Source organism: Haematobia irritans, chromosome 2, assembly GCF_050003625.1.
Source record: "Haematobia irritans isolate KBUSLIRL chromosome 2, ASM5000362v1, whole genome shotgun sequence".
Taxonomy (NCBI): Eukaryota; Metazoa; Arthropoda; class Insecta; order Diptera; family Muscidae; genus Haematobia; species Haematobia irritans.
In genome coordinates this window covers 129848186-129870171 of record NC_134398.1, presented here as the reverse complement: position 1 = coordinate 129870171, position 21986 = coordinate 129848186, and the positions used below count along the sequence as shown (strand labels likewise).

At 33.1% G+C, this 21986-nt stretch overlaps 1 protein-coding gene across 1 annotated transcript in view; it reads right to left on the bottom strand.

The window, feature by feature from the left end:
* The window catches only part of Myo28B1 (Myosin 28B1), a 136618-nt gene extending 116395 nt beyond the window's left edge, over positions 1–20223 (bottom strand). The window contains exon 1 of the mRNA XM_075296158.1: positions 19839–20223. Coding sequence (XP_075152273.1) covers positions 19839–19862 — 24 coding nt within the window. The 5' untranslated portion in view covers positions 19863–20223. The remainder of the gene's footprint in view (positions 1–19838) is intronic.
* Positions 20224–21986: the final 1763 nt, after the last annotated feature.

Genomic DNA, 21986 nt, shown 5'->3' with positions numbered 1-21986 from the left:
TTCCTCTACTGGTTAAGCTACACTTGTAGTTTAGTCAATGCATGGTTTTAAGCTGAAATAAAAAAAAAAAAACAACAACAAAATTTGTTTCTTTAGAAAATTATGTCACATTTTTTTCTTTTCTTAGAAAACTTCGCCAAAATATTATTCATTTAGCAAGTTTTTAATCAAATTAAATATTGAAACAAGTTCTACAGAAAAAATCTATTAGAAATTTTTCTATTGGAAAAAACGAATTGTTGACATAAGAATACAATTTTTACTTTTTTAAATGTTTAACAAGAAAAAAGTGTTTTAAGGACGAAAAAATAAAAAGAGTCTACACAAGCATCCTTTTGACAAAACTTTCTATAAAAACAAAATTTTCAATAGATATAATATTTTGACTAAATAATTTATGGAAATAAAATTTTAACAAAATTTTCTACAGCAATAAGATTTTGACATGATCTTCTATAAAAAATAGACAACATTTTCTACAGAAAAAAATGTTGACAAAAATTTTCTGTAAACCCAAAAATTTTACAACATTTTCTATAAACGGAAGACTTTGATAAAAACTTTCTAGAAAGAAATTTGACAACCTTTGGATTGAAAAAACATTTTTATGAAATGTATAAAACTAAAATTTTTAAAAAACTTTGTTTCTACACAAAAGTTTGTGAAAATACTTTTCCATAAACTTTTTCATGGAATTAAAAATATATAAAATTTTCTCCAATCTAACATTTTGTCAACATTTTGTTCTTATAGAAAATTGTTATTTTATAAAAAGCTTTGTTTTTTAAGAAAAAGAAAAAGAAAAAAAAATTGTCAAAGTTCCTTTTCAATAGATTTTTTTTTCAAAATTTTGTTTCTATAAAATATTTTGTTCTACAACAACTTATATCATTGTTTGCCAAAAAATACTCGTTTGAAAAACATTTTTTTTGTTTCCGACAATATTTTTTCAGTGTAATATTGAAAATTTTGTCAGTTCTTTATTTCATTCGAAAATGTTGTCAATTTATAAAATCATTTTATTATTTTCAAAAAACATAGCATGATTTTAAAAATTCCCATCAAAGGCTAATAAGGAATCGACAAATAGTTTAAATTTAACTATCATAGATGTAATCAATTAAATAAAATCTAAAAGCATATAATATCTAGGTGCAACAGGATTTGAACCTGGACTTCAGGACTCCCACTCCACTGCCCTACATACTGAGCTACATAAGCGCTGATGCCTAATTGCTGTTAACACGTATTGTATGCTATATTTGCACCATTTAACTTAACAACTAGAAAAACAAATCATAGAAAACTAGCGGGAATATCGCAAAACTAGCATCTCATTCTAGTGTTGCCAAGTGAAAGTACACATACAATTTAGTTACCTTATCGCTGTAGACAAAATGACTTTTTGAAGAAATTTTTTCAAAATACATCGATAAATAGCTGTAAACACACTGCGTTATAAAAAGATCTAAAAACAATAAGAGAATGTCTAGCGACAACGTGATAGTATGTCTAAACTGATTTTTTATAGAAATACCTTTTAAATTTGTGGAAAAGTTATGTTTTTATAAATATTTTTTTTTCTGTAGAAAATTTTGTTGCTGTAAGAAATCTTGTCAACTTTTTGTGTATTACAATTTTTGTATAAAAAAAATGATAAATCATTACATAGAAACAAAATTTTAATACAATGAAAATTTTATATAAAACCTATTTTTTATACAAAAATTTCTCCAACAAAAATGTTTTAAATTAACAAAATTTTTTAAAAAGTATTTCTACAAAAATCAATTTTGACACACATGGATAGGAAAGAGTTTATAAAGTGTCCGTTACGCTATCGCTAGACGCTCTTGTTTTGTTAGATCAGTTTCTAATGCAGTATGTTAACATCTTACATCATATTTTGAAAAACGTTAAAAAAAAACCTTCATTTTGCCTATAGCGAAAAGGTAACTTAGTTTTATATGTATTTTCATTTGGTAACACTGGAAGGTGACTCTAGATTTGCAATTTATTATGTTACTTTTATTTATTTGTTGTTCTGTTGCTTACGTTAACTGGTGCAAATACAGCACACGTGCAATACGTATTAATGTCATCCAGCAAAAAGAGCGTCTATAGCTCAGTATGTAGCGCATTAGAATGAAAGCCCTGAAGTCCGGGTTCAAATTCTATTGCACCCTGAAACTACATATTTATAGTTTTTATTTAATTTTCCGAAAAATAATTTTATTAATTCGTTTTAAAAATATAAATGTGCGAATGACAAATAAAATATCCTTTTGAATGGATTGTAATAATAGTGTATTGCATAAGGCCAATCTTTTAAAGAAGCAATTGAAATGATCATTGTATGAATCAGACTGTAGATGGCTTGTTTAACTTAGTAAAGCTTGGAACCAGTAGTAATATTTTATGCCTACTCATAGATGTCGCCTCACATCTTACAAGTTTATTTTTAATACAGGAGATGTGGCAACAATACCAAAAAAATTGAAATATGAAAGTTGTTATAAATATTATAAAACAGGGTTATAAATTGTTAAACAGTAAGTAAATCAGTATAAATGTAACAGAGCAATAAATCAAAAATGCAATCTCAAAATTTTCAAAAATAGTCCCTGATCTATACGATAGACTGAAGTCCCCAAAGTATGCGGTTTATATACGATTTTTTTGAGGACCGTCCCCAAAGTATGCAAATGTCCCCGAAATATACAATATATCGGAAAAAAGTCCCCAAAATATATGGTACGCATATATATATATATATATATATATATATATATATATATATATATATATATATATATATATATATATATATATATATATATATATATATATATATATATATATATATATATATTCTAGATCAGGGAGAAATTCTAAGACGATATAAGCATGTCCGTCTGTCTGTCTGTTGTAATCACGCTACAGCAGGCAGGTCAAGCTCGAAGATGGGCTATATCGGTGCAAGTTTTGATATAGTCCCATATAAACCGACTTCCCGATTTGTGGCCTTGGGCTTATAAAAACCGTAGTTTTTATCCAATTTGCCTGAAATTTAAAATCTAGAGGTACTCGAGGACCATAAAAAGGTGTGCCGAAAATGGTGCCCATCGGTCCATGTTTTGGTATAGCCCCCATATAGACCGATCTCCCGATTTTGATTATTGGGCTTCTAGAAACTGTAGTTACTATCCGATTTGCCTGAAATTGGTAATCTAGATGTATTTTGGGACCATAAAAAGGTGTGCCGAAAATGGTCCGTATCGGTCCATGTTTGGGTATAGCCGCCATATAGACCGATCTCCCGATTTTGTTTCTTGGGCGTCTAGAAACTGTATTTTCTATCCGATTTGCCTAAAATTTGAAATCTGAAAGTATTTTATGACCACAAATAGGTGTGCTGAAATTGAGGCCTATTTTTTGGTATAACCCCCATTAGACCGATCTCCCGATTTTACTTCTTGGGCGTCTAGAGGCTATATTTTCTAGCCGATTTGATTGAAATTGAAAATCTAGAGGTATTTGAAGATCAAAAACAGGTGTGTCGCAAATGGTACTTATCGGTCCATGTTTTGGTATGGCCCCCATATAGACCGATCTCCCAACTTTATTTCTTAGGCTTCTAGAAGCCGTAGTTTTTATCCAATTGGCTGGAAATTAGAAATCTAGAGGTATCTTAGGACCATAAAGAGGTGTGTCGAAAATGGTCCGTATCGTTCCATGTTTTGGTATAGCCCCTATATAGACTGATCTTCGATTTTACTTCTTGGGCTTCTAGAATTCGTAGTTTTCACTCAATTTGTCTGAAATTGGAATTCTAGACGTATTTGAGGAACATTAAGAGGTGGTGAGTATTGGTCCATGTTTTGGTATAGCCCCCATATAGACCTAACTCCCGAATTTATTTCTAGGACTTTTAGAATCCAGCTGACCACAAATAGGTCAGCCGAATATGGTTTTAGTATAGCCTCCACATAGAGCGATCTCCAGATTTAACTCCTTGGGCTTTTAGAAATCGTAGTTTTTATCCGATTTGCCCGAAAATGTAAATATACTGGTATTTTAGACCCTCAAAAATTGTATCGCATTTATTTTTACCGGTCCATTTGGTAAGGCATCGATATAGACTGATTCCACTTCTTGAGGGTACACACAAGGTAAAAATATTTTCATCCGGAATGAAATTTTAGACAAACGAAATTCCCCTTTCGTATAAAGTATTTTCGTTTAGAGCAGTTTGATAAGCGAATTTTTGATAAGCGATTCAACGATTGTCTTTAAAATTTGTGTCAAAAGAAATTTTAGACAAGCAAAGTTTGCTTGTCTAAAATTTCGTTCCCCAGAAAAGAAAACACTACTTTCAGGGTATAGCAGGCGCACTAATCATGAAAATTGCTTGAAACTGAAAGTGAAGTTTCCAGATTTTACTCCTCGTATTCAGATTTCAAATCAAGGCGTTATTTCATCATATACACGATATGTTTATGATTTCTCTAAAACTCAAACAAAATTGGTTCTCATAAATCTAGAATCTGATCTAGTCTTCATAGGTAGAATCTTAAATTTTTTTCTTCGGGAAGCGTACTGGTTGAACTGATTTGCTTGGGAGAAGATTTGTCATCGAACCCCCTAAAATTCTATATATTATCAAGTAACCCGCTACGACGAAGAGTTTTCAAAGTAAACTATTATATTTGATTCATGGTGGTGGGTATTTAAGATTCGGCCCGGCCGAACTTACTGCTGTATATACTCGTTTAAAATCTATTAAGAACTATAGGAATAGCTCTTAAAAAGTCGCACTTTAGCACTTGATTTGGTAAAATATGGTAGAAAATTTTGTACTTTACACCCAATTTCAACGGGAGTTTACTCCAATTGACTTGATATTATACTCTTAGAATAGATTAAACATTCTATTTAAGTGTGTCGTATCCCAGCAAAACAAGGGGCCAAAAAGTAGAGAAAATATTCATTTTGGATCCGTAAGTGGTGCAAAATTAGTGCATAAGCGATGAATTTAACATGGGCTTGTCATAGGATGGATGTCCACCATTTCAAGAGCCGGTGCACTGAATTTGCATCACTTCTTAAGGGATCACACCTTAAATAGTGAGAACACACCATTTTTTTTTTTTTGCTGGATTTTATACAAATCCATTCAAAGCTCTCATTAAGACAAATATGGCCCGAATACCCAAATTTTACACCCGATTTCAGTGATGATTTCCCCAAAATTGTAGTCATAAAATTAAAGTAAGGCTCCGACTTGTGTAAATATTATTTAGTGTTTACTCGGAATATTACTAATATTCCCAGCAAAAAATTTTTTTTAAAGTTGTGCCTTTGGAAGAATTTCCAAATTTTTTTGCTGGGAATATTAGTAATATTCCGAGTAAACACTAAATAATATTTACACAAGTCGGAGCCTTTATTTAATTTAATTTTATGACTACAATTTTCTACACTTCAAGGAGATGCACTCCCAATGATGTTCTTTATTTAACTACCCAGGAAGTTCTTTTAAAGCTATTTTTTATAACTTTGTTTTTTATACTTTTAATGGGAATTTTTAACTTTTTTTGTTTCAAATAAGTTAAAACCAGAGTAAGAATTCATAAAATGGTACACATCATTTAAATTTTGTCGAACAAAAGTACTAAATCCAATCTGAAAAAATTTAGAATTTTTGAAAATATTTGAGGTCAATCGTTTCTGACAAGCGTAGAATCCATTAAAAATTATAAACAAATTATACAAATTATCTATTTGACAAAATATCGCAGAATTTTTTAATTTCCATCCAAAACATTGAATTCGGATCACACCTAAAGAAGTGATGCAAATTCAGTGCAACGGCTGTTGAAATGGAGGACTTCCGTCCTATGACAAGCCCATGTTAAATTCATCGCTTCAGCGTCAATTTTGCACCACTTCCGGATCCAAAAAGAACATTTTCACTACTTTTTTGGCGACGCTTTTTTTTTTGCTGTGTTGTGTTTCGTCCTAGGATTTTAGCCGATTTAAGTTTTACGTCAAGAGATTTGGTAGATGTTTTAATATACAAAGTGGCGAAGGGTATAATATAGTCAGCCCCGCCAGAATTTATAAATTTTTTTATATGATTTCAATATAATTTTACAATCTTTATACAATTTCTTCCAAGAATAAAATAATATTTCAACTCTACATAGGAGGGTATACCACTATGTGGAGCAGTAATATAAGTCCCCTGGGTGTCATTTGCCACTAACCAACAAAAAGAACTATAAGGGATTAATAGTTAATTCAAATATTTTGACGTATCGATTGGAGATAGTGAACTTATTTTAAGTATGAAAACTTATCTTTTATTGATAAGATTCCGCAAAAGCGTTTTGTTTCGTTTAAAAAGTTTGTTTATTTTTATATACCCTTCACCTTAGGATATGGGTATATTAGCGTTATCATTTCGTGTGTATCGCATCGAAATTAGAGGTGTGAACGTGAGTAATATTTCACTCATGCACGATATTTTTGGTAGAACTCACTCTAACGCACACTCACGAATTAAAGTCCATACTAGCGCACGAAAAACTTTTAAAGACTCACATACTGTCGTGACTCACGAAACATTTCCCGCCTTGCATACACAAGGTCGTGGGTTCGATTCGTGCTTCGACCGAACACCAAAAAGTTTTTCAGCGGTGGATTATCCCACCTCAGTAATGCTGGTGATATTTCTGAGGGTTTCAAAGCTTCTCTAAGTGGTTTCACTGCAATGTGGAACGCCGTTCGGACTCGGTTATAAAAAGGAGGTCCCTTGTCATTGAGCTTAACATGAAATCGGGCAGCACTCAGTGATAAGAGAGAAGTTCACCAATGTGGTATCACAATGGACTGAATAGTCTAAGTGTGCCTGATACATCGGTCTGCCACCTAACCTAACCTATCGATAACTTTTGTGACTAACGAAAAATCAGTTCTTTCATGAAAATTTTAGATACTCGCCATTGAGTCGTGCAGAGAATGAAGCCGCCGATTTTAGCCGTCGCCGACCAGATTTTGCCAGTCGAAGCCGCCGCCGAATATTTTGTCGACTCAAAATTAGGAGCCAATTAATCAAAAATATTGATTTAAATTAGAACAAATAAGGAAAGTCTAAAGTCGGGCGGGGCCAACTATATCATACCCTGCACCACTTTGTAGATCTAAATTTTCGATACCATATCACATCCGTCAAATATGTTGGGGGCTATATATAAAGGTTTGTCCCAAATACATACATTTAAATATCACTCGATCTGTATAGAATTTGATAGACTTCTACAAAATCTATAGACTCAAAATTTAAGTCGTCTAATGCACTAGGGTGGAACACAATGTTAGTAAAAAAATATTGAAAACATTTAAATCTGAAGCAATTTTAAGGAAACTTCGCAAAAGTTTATTTATGATTTATCGCTCGATATATATGTATTAGAAGTTAAGGAAATTTAGAGTAATTTTTACAACTTTTCGACTAAGCAGTGGCGATTTTACAAGGAAAATGTTGGTATTTTGACCATTTTTGTCTAAATCAGAGAAACATATATATGGGACCTATATCTAAATCTGAACCGATTTCAACCAAATTTGGCACGCATAGCTACAATGCTAATATTACTCCCTGTGCAAAATTTCAATTAAATCGGAGTAAAAGATTGGCCACAGTGGTCATATGAGTGTAAATCGGGCGAACGATATATAAGTGAGCTATATCTAAATCTGAACCGATTTCAATAACATTTGGCACACTTGACTATAGTATTAATTGTTTTTCTTGTGCAAAATTCTAAGCAAATTAGTGTAAAATCTGGCTTCTGGGGCCATATAAGTCCATATCGGGCGAAATATATACATATGACAGCTATATCTAAATCTGAACCGATTTCTCAATAGGGTGAACCAAAATCAATAGGGTTCTATTCTGAGCCAAAACACATACTTGGGCCAAATATGAAGCCGATTGGACTAAAACTCCGACCTAGACTTTGATTACAAAAATGTGTTCACGGACAGACGGACATGGCTATATCGACTCAGGTGCCCACTCTGAGCATTTTTGCCAAAGACACCATGTGTCCATCTCGTCTCCTTCTGGGTGTTGCAAACATATGCACTAACTTATAATACCCTGTTCCACAGTGTGGCGCAGAGTATAAAAATTTATTAAAAATGGTTGTATTTATACCCTGCGCCACACTGTGGAACAGGGTATTATAAGTTAGTGCATATGTTTGTAACACCCAGAAGGAGACGAGATAGACACATGGTGTCTTTGGCAATAATGCTCAGGCTGGATCCCTGAGTCGATATAACCATGTCCGTCTGTTCGTCCGTCCGTCCGTCTGTCTGTGAACACATTTTTGTGATCAAAGTCTAGGTCGCAATTTAAGTCCAATCGCCTTCAAATTTGGCACGTGTTCCTTATTTGGGTCAGAATAGAACCCTATTGATTTTGGAAGAAATCGGTTCAGATTTAGATATAGCTCCCATATATATCTTTCGCCCGATATGCACTAATATGGACCCAGCAGCCAGAGTTTTATATCGATTGGCTTGAAATTTTGTACAAACATAACACTTAGCCATATAGTCAAGTGTGCAAAATTTGATTGAAATCGGTTCAGATTTAGATATAGCTCCCATATATATCTTTCGCCCGATATGGACTTATATGGCCCCAGAAGCCAGATTTTTGGCCGAATTTGGTTGAAATTTTGCACTAGGAGTACAATTAGTAGTGTAGTCAAGTGTGCAAAATTTGATTGAAATCGGTTCAGATTTAGATATAGCTCCCATATATATCTTTCGCTCGATATGGACTAATATTATCCTAAAAGCCAGAGTTTTGGCCCAATTTGGTTGAAATTTTGCACAGGGAGTAGATTTAGCATTGTAACTATGCGTGCCAAATTTGGTTGAAATCGATTCAGATTTAGATATAACTCCCATATATATCTTTCGCCCGATATGCACTTATATGGACCCAGAAGCCAGAGTTTTATCCCGATTAGCTTGAAATTTTGCACAAGGAGTACAATTGGTAGTATAGTCATATGTGCAAAATTTGATTGAAATCGGTTCAGATTTAGATATAGCTTCCATATATATTTTTCGCCCGATATGGACTTATATGGCCCCTGGAACCAGAGTTTTGGCCCAATTTGGTTGAAATTTTGCACTAGGAGTACAATTAGTAACAGTGTACGAAAACAAACGAAACGATTGAGGTACGTATCATTTAAAGTCACAAACTTTTCAATTTTCGTCAATCGTTTTGTACGTAGTCACAAACAAAACAACAAACATTTCAAAAGCAAAAGAGACGAAACGGAACGATTGCTTTAATGCTCTTTGGATTTGAGTCGTTTTGTTGTTTCGTTCGGTAACGAAACGGCAATAAAACGTTTGCAAACGTTTGCTGAGCGAAACGATGGCAACAACGGGACATAACCAATACGTGAAATCAGTGTACTCCGTGTCTTCGTACGATCATGCCGCGTCCAAAAAATTATATATTACGACAACTATTTGAGTATGACAATCAAAATAAAACATTTATATGTAACAATGAAGACTGCCATAAAACTTTATGTGGGCATGCCGGTAATTTGGAGCGTCATCTTAAAAATGCGCACCCTGATAAGAATGTGAACAGAAGAAGAATGTGAACAGAAATTCTTTAAAAGTTACATGTACGGGAGCTATATCAAAATCATGTATGGGAGCTACATCAAAATCTGAACCGATTTCAACCAAAATAAGCATACATATCCAGAACCTTAATTTTACTCCCTATGCAAAGTTTCAAGTAAATAGGGGTAAAACGTCTAAATCGGTCGAAAGATATATTCGGGAGATATATCAAAATCTGAACCGACTTAAACAAAACTTAGCAAGCGTAGTTAGAATGTTAATTTTACTCCCTCTGCAAAATTTCACGTAAATCAGAGTAAAACTTTTGCCTCTGTAGTCATACTAATCCAAATTGGGCGAATTCTATATATGGGAGTTATATCTAAATCTGAACCGATTTAAGTAAAATTTACCACACTTGACTACACTACTAATTGTATTCCTAGTGCAACATTTCAAGCAAATTAGAATAACACTTTGGCTTCTGGGGCCATATAAGTCCATATCGGGCGAAAGATATATATGGGAGCCATATCTAAATCGGAACTATTAACCGTATGCCCTGTGTAAAATTTGAAGCAAATCAGGGCAAGACTCTGGCTTTTGATGCTACATAAGTGCAAATCGGACGAAAGATATATATGGGAGCTATATCTAAATCGGAATCGATTTAGCTGATATTTTGCATATTTTACGAGAGCCGCAAACCAATTGGCTGTCCGAAATTTTAAGAAAAGACGATGATAAATACGTCAATTATGACCAGATCAGTGAAAAATATATATGGCAGCTATATCTAAATATGAACCGATTTTTTTTTTCAAAATCAATAGCGATTGTTTTTGAGCCAAAGTGAAATTCTGTGCCAAATTTGAGAACGACCCGACTTAAATTGCGAGCTGTACTTTGCACACAAAATTACATATACAGTCAGACGGACGGGTATACAGACGGACATCGCTAAATCGACTCAGAATTTCATTCTAAGACGATCGGTATACTAAACGATTGGTTTCAGACTTTTCTGAGACCAATCGTTACCAAAGCGTTACATACAAATGCACAAACTTATTATACCCTATGCCACAGTAGTGGTGAGGGGTATAAAAATAAAATTCAAGATTTTTCTTCTTGTAAGAACTTAACGAATGAGCAAACGTTTGCGAAACGTTTGCATTTAATGTGTACCGTTTTGTTTCCTATATTTTACTAAGCACCACAGTACTTTTCAGTTTAGGTTTGGTTTCCACTCACGAACAAAAACAATACAAAACGAAAGGCAAGTGCCGTTATGTCAGGTTTTCGTTTTGTTTCGTTTTGGACATGTGGATTGTACGAAACGAAACAATTGGAAACGTTTTGTTTTGTTTGTTTTCGTACGCTGATTAGTAATACAGTCATGTGTGCCACATTTGATTGAAATTGGTTCAGAGTTAGATATAGCACCCATATATATGTTTTTCTGATTTCGACAAAAATGGTCAAAATACCAACATTTTCCTTGTTAAATCGCCACTGCTTAGTCGAAAAGTTGTAAAAATGACTCCAATTTTCCTAAACTTTTAATACATATATATCGAGCGATAAATCATAAATAAATTGCTTCAGATTTAAATGATTCCCATATTTTTTACTAACATTGTGTTCCACCCTAGTGCATTAGCCGACTTAAATTTTGAGTCTATAGATTTTGTAGAAGTCTATCAAATTCTGTCCAGATCGAGTGATATTTAAATGTATGTATTTGGGACAAACTCCAACACATTTGACGGATGTGATATGGTATCGAAAATTTAGATCTACAAAGTGGTGCAGGGTATAATATAGTCGGCCCCGCCCGACTTTAGACTTTCCTTACTTGTTTTTTTTTTTTCAAAATGTTAAACTTTCCACCCAAAATCCGTCAGTATCATGTTGCTATAATAATTTTGCAACAATTTAGCTCATTTTGAATGAAAACGTAAATGTGATTAAAAGATTGGTTGTACAACTAATCTCATTACCATTCGGATAACTTCAAAGTGATTTTATAATGGATAATTGTCCGCCGCCGAATAGACAAATTTATACCAGCTTAGCCATCAAGCCGCCGCCGCCGGAGGCAAAAGATTAAAGTCAGCCGCCGCCGACAAAGATGGGTCGGCTTCATTGTCTGGTCGCATGTAACGTTTGAAATTTACTTCTGTAAGAGCGTAAGTATGAAAAAATTTTCATCGACGAGAATAATGTGGTAGTGGTAAGTTCTACAGTTATATGACCTGATTGAAAACGTGATCATGAATAAAATCGGGAGCGTTGTTAAACTCTTAACATGACAGAGCTACTAAAATAATAAGCGAATTTAGCTCATAAGCGTTTTTATGTTCGAGTGCGGGATTATTTTCGTGAGCGTATTTTTCCGAAATTTGTTTTCGTGAACAGACTTTTTTAATGACTCACGCTTCCTCACGACATTTGGCCACGACTCATGCGTTATTCACGAAAATGTTCGTGTTTGATCATAATTCCGTGTCACGTGCACACCTCTAATACAAATATTGGTCTCAGGTCATGGTCGTGGTAAAATTTTAAATCGATATAGCGATGTCTGTTGTAATCATGCCAATTTCCGACCGAGCCAATCTTTCGAAACTTGGCACAATGGGCCGTATCGGACCATTCCCTATAGAGGAGAAAATTTCATCCGATCCGATAGAAATTTGGTGAGCGATTTCAGTATATGTCCTCTAACTATCAAGCCACCATGGTGGAATAGTTATCATGCCCACTTCGCATACAAAGAGTCATGGGTTTAATCGAATCTATAAGTTTTTCAGCGGTGGATTTGCTTTTTTAAGCGCTTTCACTGCAATGTGAAATATTTGAGGTCAAACATTACAGGGAAGCGTTAGAATGCATTAAAAATCATATTTATATTATTATATAACACTGACTTCGGATCATATCTTAAGAAGAGATGCAAATTTATTGCAACGGCTGTTAAAATGGTGGACATCCATTCTAGGGAGTCACCGTGGTGCAATGGTTAGTATACCCGCCTCGTATACACAAGGTCGTGGGTTCGATTCCTGCTTCGACCGAACACCGAAATGTTTTTCAGCGGTGGATTATCCCACCTCAGTAATGCTGGTGACATTTCTAAGGGTTCCAAAGCTTCTCTAAGTGGTTTCACTGCAATGTGGAACGCCGTTCGGACCCGGTTATGAAAATGACCGGTTATGATCTTAACATGAAATCGGGCAGCACTCTGTGATAAGAGAGAAGTTCACCACTGTGGTATCACAATGGACTGAATAGCCTAAGTGAGACTGATCCATCGTTGATCCATTCTATGACAATCCCATGTTAAATCTTCTGCGCCAATTTTGCACCACATTCGGATATAAAAAGTACATTGTCACTATCTTTTTGGCAACTCTTTTTTGCGGGGTTATGGTAGATAAAAATGGTAAGATATCTTACCATAGCCAAGGTGAAGGGTACATAAAATTTGGACTTTCCGATCTTTCGGCGCTATATACATGTGTCCAACCTAGCATTAACTAATTTATGATAAGGAAAGAAATTGGAAAATATCTGGTGCATTAAAAAATGATTTTAAAATCAGGGAAAAAAACTTTGACAGCAGTTGAAAGCCTTGCGTAGCTGGTATTAAAAGAAGCATTAATGACATGTGTGAGCCTTTATACAAAATATGTCTGCTCCAAAATTTTAGAAGTTTGTTAGCTAGCCTTTCTCATAACAAGTCTATTAGTAGTCCGTCCGTCGCTAACTTCCGAATGAAACAAGCTATCGACTTGAAACTTGGCACAAGTAGTTGTTAATGATGTAGGTCGGACGGTATTGCAAATGGGCCATTTACGTATAGCCTCAAATATAAACCGATCCCCAGATTTGGCTTGCGGATCCTCAACGAGAAGCAATCCGATCCTGTTGAAATTTAGTACATGGTGTTGGTATATGGTCTCTAACCACCATGCAAAAATTGGTCCACATCAGTCCATAATTATATATAACAGGTTGGCTGATAAGTCCCCGGTCTGACACAAAGATGGCGTGGCTAGTATTAAATGCATATTATTTTTTTATAGTACCAACTTTCAAATGTCAAAATTTGACGTCTGTAAGTCAATTATTTTGTGAGATAGAGCGTCTTTTGTGAAGCAACTTTTGTTATTGTGAAAAAAAGGAATTTCGTTTTTTGATAAAATACTGTTTTCTGAAGGGAAAAAATACGGTGGAAGCAAAAACTTGGCTTGATAATGAGTTTCCGGACTCTGCCACAAGGAAATCAACAATAATTGATTAGTATGCAAAATTCAAACGTGGTGAAATGAGCACGGAGGACGGTGAATGCAGTGGACACCCGAAAGAGGTGGTTACCGACGAAAACATAAAAAAAATCCACAAAATGATTTTGAATGACCGTAAAATGAAGTTGATCGAGATAGCAGAGGCCTTAAAGATATCAAAGGAATGTGTTGGTCATATCATTCATCAATATTTCGATATGCGGAAGCTCTGTGCAAAATGGTGCCGCGCGAGCTCACATTTGACCAAAAACAACAACGTGTTGATGATTCTGAGCGGTGTTTGCAGCTGTGACAATGGATGAAATATGGCTCTATCACTACACTCCTGAGTCCAATCGACAGTCGGCTGAGTGGACAGCGACCGTTGAACCGTCTCCGAAGCGTGGAAAGACTTAAAAATCCGCTGGCAAAGTAATGGCCTCTGTTTTTTGGGATGCGCATGGAATAATTTTTACCGATTTTCTTGAGAAGGGAAAAACCGTCAACAGTGACTATTATATGGCGTTATTGGAGCGTTTGGAGTTCGAAATCGCGGCAAAACGGCCTCATATGAAGAAGAAAAAAGTGTTGTTCCACCAAGACAACGCACCGTGCCACAAGTCATTGAGAACGATGGCAAAAATTCATGAATTGGGTTTCGAATTGCTTCCCCATCCACCGTATTCTCCAGATCTGGCCCCAGCGACGTTTTCTTGTTCTCAGACCTCAAAAGGATGCTCGCAGGGAAAAAATTTGGCTGCAATGAAGAGGTGATCGCCGAAACTGAGGCCTATTTTGAGGCAAAACCGAAGGAGTACTACCAAAATGGTATCAAAAAATTGGAAGGTCGTTATAATCATTGTATCGCTCTTGAAGGGAACTATGTTGAATAATAAAAACGAATTTTGACAAAAAAAATGTGTTTTTCTTTGTTAGACCGGGGACTTATCAGCCAACCTGTTAGCCCCCAATAAACCGATCCTCAGATTTGGTTTGCGGAGCCTCTAATAGAAGAATATTTCATCCGATCTGGCTGAAATTTGGTACATGGTGTTAGTATATGGTCTATAACACACCTGCAAAAATTGGTCCATATCGGCCCATAATTATATATAGCCCCCATATTAACCGATACCCTGATTTGGCTTGCGGATCCTCTAAGAGAAGCAAGTTTCATCCGCTTCGGCTGAAATTTGGTACATAGTGTTGGTATATGGTCTCTAACAACTATGCGAAAATAGGTCCACATCGGCCCATAATTATACATAGCCCCCATATAAACCGATCCCCAAGTTTCATACGATCCGGCTAAAGTTTACATGTAAAGGTACATGGTTATCGTCTCTAACAACCATGCAAAAATTGGTCTATATCGGTTCATAATTATATACAGCCGCCATATAAACTGATCCCCAGATTTGACCTCCGGAGCCGGAGGAGCATTCATCCGATCTGCTTTAAATTTGGTACATTGCGCCGATAACAACCATGCCAAAATTGGTCCGTACCGATCTATAGTTATATACAGCCCCCAGATAAATTGATTCTCAATCACAGAAAAATCACGATTGCCACTCGAGCCAACAATAATCTACCAAAATTTTATTGCCACAGAAAATTTTGTGAAAAATTTATATTTCTATAGAAAAATTTGTGAAAAATTTATATTTCTATGGACAATTTTGTGAACATTTTATTTCTTTAAGAAATGTTGTCAAATATTAATTTCTACACTCAAAAAAAAGTGAACTCTCTATTTCACTAAATCCAATTTAACTTTATTTTAGTTCATGGAATTATTATATTTGGAGAAAGTTTCCTTTACTCTAATAATTTTTTGCATACGTTAGTTAAATTAACTAAAACCGAGGAAGAAATATACACAAATGAAGCATAAAGATTAACTAAATTCATGTCTTCCACAAAATAGTTCATTATTTCTTTAAATTTGTAAATTTTACTACAAATGTGTTCATCACGAACTTCGTATGTCACTAACGACATTCTTGCAATTTTGAACTCCAATGTTTTCCTTCAAACTACAAATTTTTCTTTAACAAGTGAAAAAACTTAATTATGTCTAAAAAATGTTCTCGAATTTGCTGAAAAATATTTACTTATTTTTATGACATCGACGTGATGCCAGCGTTTGTAATACTGTTTAGTTAAAATTTTCTTAAAAATATTCAAAATTTTCCAAAATTAATCGAAAATTTTCTTCCTGGTGAGTTCACTGTTTTTTTCAGTGTATACAAAATTTTGCCACATTTTTATTTCTATAGAAAATTTTGTCAGCATTTTATTTCTGTAGAAAAATTTTGTTAAAAGATATTTCTATAGAAAATTTATGAAGCAACTCTTAGTTGAAGAGGAATATTTTGCAAAATCTTCCAAAACATAAGGAATTCTACCAATCTTCCGAACAGTAAACGAATCTGCCATTTTTGGTAGACTCGTGTTCATAATTGTATATAGCCCCCATATAAAGCGATCCCCATATTTCAATTCTGGCTCTATAATTACCGAACAAAAGTTCGTATCGGTTCGTAATTATTTCTTTCCTATATATACCGGTCAAGAACTGAATATATTCGTATTTAATCGACCTTTCTTTTGTCTACTATATATCCCACATGGACTAACTTACAATTTAGAAGACGATGTTAAGAAGATTTAATATGCCTTACCATCGGACGCAACCTAAGTAATTCAATGTGTGGATGACCGTCTTCATTAAAGTTTGTACGCAATCCATGGTGGAGGGTACATAAGCTTCGGCCTGGCCGAACTTACGGCCGTATATACCTGTTTTATATGAATAACTTCTTATGCGCATACCTTCTAAACTATGAGTCCTATTTAGAGCGAAAGAACCTTAATTCAATATCACCCTTAGAAAATCCAAAAAAAAAAAAAAACAAGTATATAAGGCCGTAAGTTCGGCCAGGCCGAAGCTTATGTACCCTCCACCATGGATTGCGTAGAAACTTTAATAAAGACGGTCATCCACACATTGAATTACTTAGGTTGCGTCCGATTACGAAATCGGCGTGGCATCTGCGTTTGTTATACCATTCAGTTAAAATTTTCTAAAATTAGTAAAAATTTTCTTTCCTAGTGGGTTCACTGTTGTGTGGTAGCTTCATTTCGTTTTCCTTTGTTCCTAATGTTGGTGAAAAGGGGGAAAATATAGTACAGCTTTGTATATATTTTTATTAGAAGTGTAGTTTCAGCTGACCACCTGACAGACTTGTTGAAATCCTTATCTATTAAAGAATTCGATAATATGAGGTTGATTTTTTTGTAGAATGAAATTTATATACATAAAATTATTATATGCATTTTTCTTTGGGGATATTTAATGGGGAAAAACATTTTGATTGGGGATTTTTTGGGGGATATACTTTATAAAATTTTGGTAATCTCTGTCGAAAAAATCTTGCATGGGTACATAAGATTCCGCCTGGCCGAATTTTCGGGCGTATATATTTGTTTCTTATAATTTTTTTTCTATACGAAATACTAAAGGACATCACAAAGACAAGATGACTAAACTTTCTTATATGCGTTATAAAATGTTCTCGCATCCGTCAATTTTTATACCCTTCACCACTACTGTGGTACAGGGTATAATAAGTTTGTGCATTTGTATGTAACGCCAAGAAATAGTGGTCATAGACCCATCTTTTAGTATACCGATCGGCTTAGAATTAAATTCTGAGTCGATTTAGCGATGTCCGTCTGTCTGTCTGTCTGTCTGTCCGTCCGTCTGTCTGTATATGTAATTTTGTGCACAAAGCACAGCTCGCAATTTAAGTCCGATCGTCCTCAATTTTGGCACAGGGCCGTTTCTTGGGACAGAGACAATCGCTATTGGTTTTGGAAAAAATCGGTTCAGATTTAGATATAGCTGTCATATATATCTATCCCCGATTTGGTCATAGTTAGCGTGTTTATCAACCGATTTTCTTGAAATACCGTACATCCATATATTTTATGAATCTCGAAAATCTTGCAAAATATCAGCCAAATCGGTTCAGATTTAGATATAGCTCCCATATATATATTTCGTCCGATTTAGACTCATATGACCACAGAGGCCAAAGTTTACTACCGATCTTCGTGAAATTTTGCACAGAGGGTAGAATTGACATTCTACCAATGCTTGGTAAATTTGATTGAAATCGGTTAAAATTTAGATATAGCTCCCATATATATCTTTCGTCCGATTTGAACTTATTTGGCCACAAAAGACAGAGTTTAGCCATGATTTGCTTCAAATTTTGCGCAAGGGGTACGTTTGATAGTATCGTTAAGTGTGTCAAATTTTTTTAAAATCGGTTCAGATTTAGATATAGCTCACATATATATCTTTCGCCCGATTTTGACTTATATGGTCTCAAAAGCCAGAGTTTTACCCTGACTTACTTCAAATTTTGCACAAGCGGTACTTTTAACGATACTATTTTATGTGCCAAATATGGTCAAAATCGATTCAGATTTAGATATAGCTCCCATATATATCTTTCGTCCGATTTGAACTTATATGGCCTCAAAATCCAGGGTTTTGTCGTGATTTGCTTAAAATTTCGCACAAGGAGTACGTTTGGTAGTATCGGTAATTGTGTCAAATTTGGTTGAAATCGGTTCAGATTTAGATATGGCTCCCATATATATCTTCCGTCCGATTTGCACTCATATGACCTGGGGGCCAAAGTTATACTGCCATTTACGTGAAATTTCGCATAGATAGAAGAATTATTATTCTAACTATACATGTCAAATTTAGTCAAAATCGGTTCAGATTATATATAACTCCCATATATACGTACACCAGAGTTGGGGAAATATGGTAGACTGTTACACATTTTAGACCCATTTTCAATGGAAGTGTCCTCCAATTAACTGGATAGCTTTAGCCGATTTCAATTTTAATTCTAGAGATTTTGTAGAAGTAAAAAAATTATCTCCTTTATGTTATATAGCTTCCAGCAAATGTGAAGTAGTTGAGATAGTAACACAAATGTTGGCCTACATAGGGGTGAAGGGTATGAAGGGTATATATATATATACCGCCCAACTTTAGACTTTACTTACTTGTTTTTTTTCGTGTTTATTGTTTCAAATTTTTTACATAACGCATAATTATAATAAACCACAGTAAATAAAATTTTCTTATACAAAACATAGTCCCTTAGTCGAGCTCTGGAGTACAATAATTATGGTTGGGTTTTCATTTGGAAAAAGACGATAATTGTATTATTTTTACATGTTCGTAATTCTATTGTAAATTTTTTGTAAGGAAAAATTTTTGCAAAAAATATATCCGTCTAATTCTGTATAAGGTTTTATTTACAACTCCTGGAGGGTACTTCCAATACGGCCTTTTTACCTTTTTGGCCATGTATATTTGTAATTTTCTTACTCAAAATTAAAATAGCAACTCTTTTTATTGCGCTTGTTTTATTTGGTGATAATCGATGTATTTACACAACTGATACACTTTGATTTATATGCGTTGTAATATCTGGTCACCTTAGGACACATTTGGGTATTAGTCAGCTTAAAAAACACGCACATACACACACACAACACCCACATATACAATATTTTGTGGCCCAGTATCGATTCCAATTGACGATGTTTTTACTTTTATAAAACGATTTTTTTATCATAACACAAGCACCTTTGATAAGAACAATCAATAACTATAATAAATGCCACATCATTAACGAGTCAGAAGGTTTCTTTTATACGGGTTGAACTTTTATTTTGTGTTATATGGATGGAATAATTTTTTTCCATATTTGCAATGCTAAAAAATTGCTTTATGACAAAAAGAAAATCACAGAATAAATTTATAACACTCACATGATCACTTTGAAAATTTGACATGGTCACAGTGATGGTTTATTCCTTGGGTTTATTTTGTTTTTTGGGGTGGTTGAGATGTTGCTGTTTTATCTTTCTTTTATTTCAACATAACGTTGCCTAAGAAGTTTACACCTCTTAAATATTTTCGATGTTTTATATATTTATAGCTATTTCTGTTTATGAAAAATATTTTTTATTGCTTCACACTATACATTAAATTTATTTTTATTAACTTAGTTGGTGAACCAATTTCATTAATATTAATCAGTGTTCTTATTTTGTCGTAGACTTGAGGCTATTATGTTGCCTTTTTTGTGCGAAAATTAAACGAGGTACTTTTTTTTTGGTTCAGTAATTAACCGTTTATACCGTTGGCCGTCTTTCGAACGAATAACTCTCTCACATTGCAATGCTTTCTAGCAAACCCTTGGTAAGTTAAACATTACCTGTCAACCACTCTTCGACTCTTCATTGTCAATATCAGTGCTTCTGTTATCAAAAACTCATTTTCCCATACTTTCATAGGAAGGGAGTATAGTTCTCCGTCAATACGAAGCTACATATTGAGAATTAAATTAATAGATAGCGAAAATCGGGGAGCGCGGATTGTGTGTTCCTTTTGACCATAGGTTAATTTTTCATCTATATTTATTTTGATGGACTCTACCAAATTCTAACAAATATGGTACATTTTTTACTTTTTGGTAGATTGGTAGAACTCGTGATTTTCTATAGAAATAAAATTTTGACAAAATTTTTTATAGAAATAAAATTTCGACAAAATTTTCTATAGAAATAAAATTATTTTGTCAAAATTTTATTTCTATAGAAAATTTTGTCGAAATTTTATTTCTAAAAAAAATGTTGTCAAAATTTTATTTCTATAGAAAATTTTGACAACATTTTATTTCTATACAAATTTTGTCAAAATTTTATTTCTATAGAAAACTTTGTCAAAATGTTATTTCTATAGAAAATTTTGCCAAAATTTTATTTCTATAGAACATTTTGTCAAAATTTTATTTCTACAAAAATTTTGTGAAGTACCTCTTAGTTGGAGAGGAATAATTTTAAAAATCTACCAAAACATCAAGAAATAAAATTTTGTATAAAAATAGAATTTTGACAAAATTTTCTATAGAAATAAAATTTTGAAAAAATTTCCTATAGAAATAAAATTTTAACAAAATTTTCTATAGAAATAAAATTTTGACGAAATTTTCAACAAAATTAAATTTTAACAAAATTTTCTATAGAAATAAAATTTTGACAAAATTTTTCAACAAAATTAAATTTTAACAAAATTTTCTATAGAAATAAAATTTTAACAAAATTTTCTATAGAAATAAAATTTTGACGAAATTTTCAACAAAATTTAATTTTAACAAAATTTTCTATAGAAATAAAATATCGACAAAATTTTCTATAGAAATAATATTTTGACAAAATGTTCTTTAGAAATAAAATTTTGACAAAATTTTGTATAAAAATAGAATTTTGACAAAATTTTCTATAGAAAAAAAATGTGAAAAAATTTTCTATAGAAATAAAATTTTGACAAAATGTTCTAAAGAAATAAAATTTTGGCAAAATTTTCTATAGAAATAAAATTTTGACAAAATTTTCTGTAGAAATAAAATTTTGAAAAAAAATGTTATATAAAAATAAAATGTTCACAAAATTTTGTATAGAAATAAAATTTTGACAAAATTTTGTATAGAAATAAAATTTTGACAAAATTTTCTATAGAAAAAAAAATTTTACAAGATTTTGTATGGAAATAAAATTTTGACCAAATTTTGTATAGAAATAAAATTTTGAAAAAAAATTCTATAGAAATAAAATTTTGAAAAAATTTTCTATAGAAATAAAATTTTGACAAAATTTTCTATAGAAATAAAATTTTGACGAAATTTTCAACAAAATTAAATTTTAACAAAATTTTCTATAGAAATAAAATTTTGAAAAAAATTTTGTGTAGAAATAAAATTTTGATAAAATTTTCAACAAAATTAAATTTTGACAAATTTTTCAGTAGAAATAAAATGTTGACAAAATTTTCTATAGAAAGAAAATTTTGACAAAATTTTCTAAGAAATAAAATTTTGCAAAATAAGGTTTTTGTAGTAAAATGTTTTCCAAAGT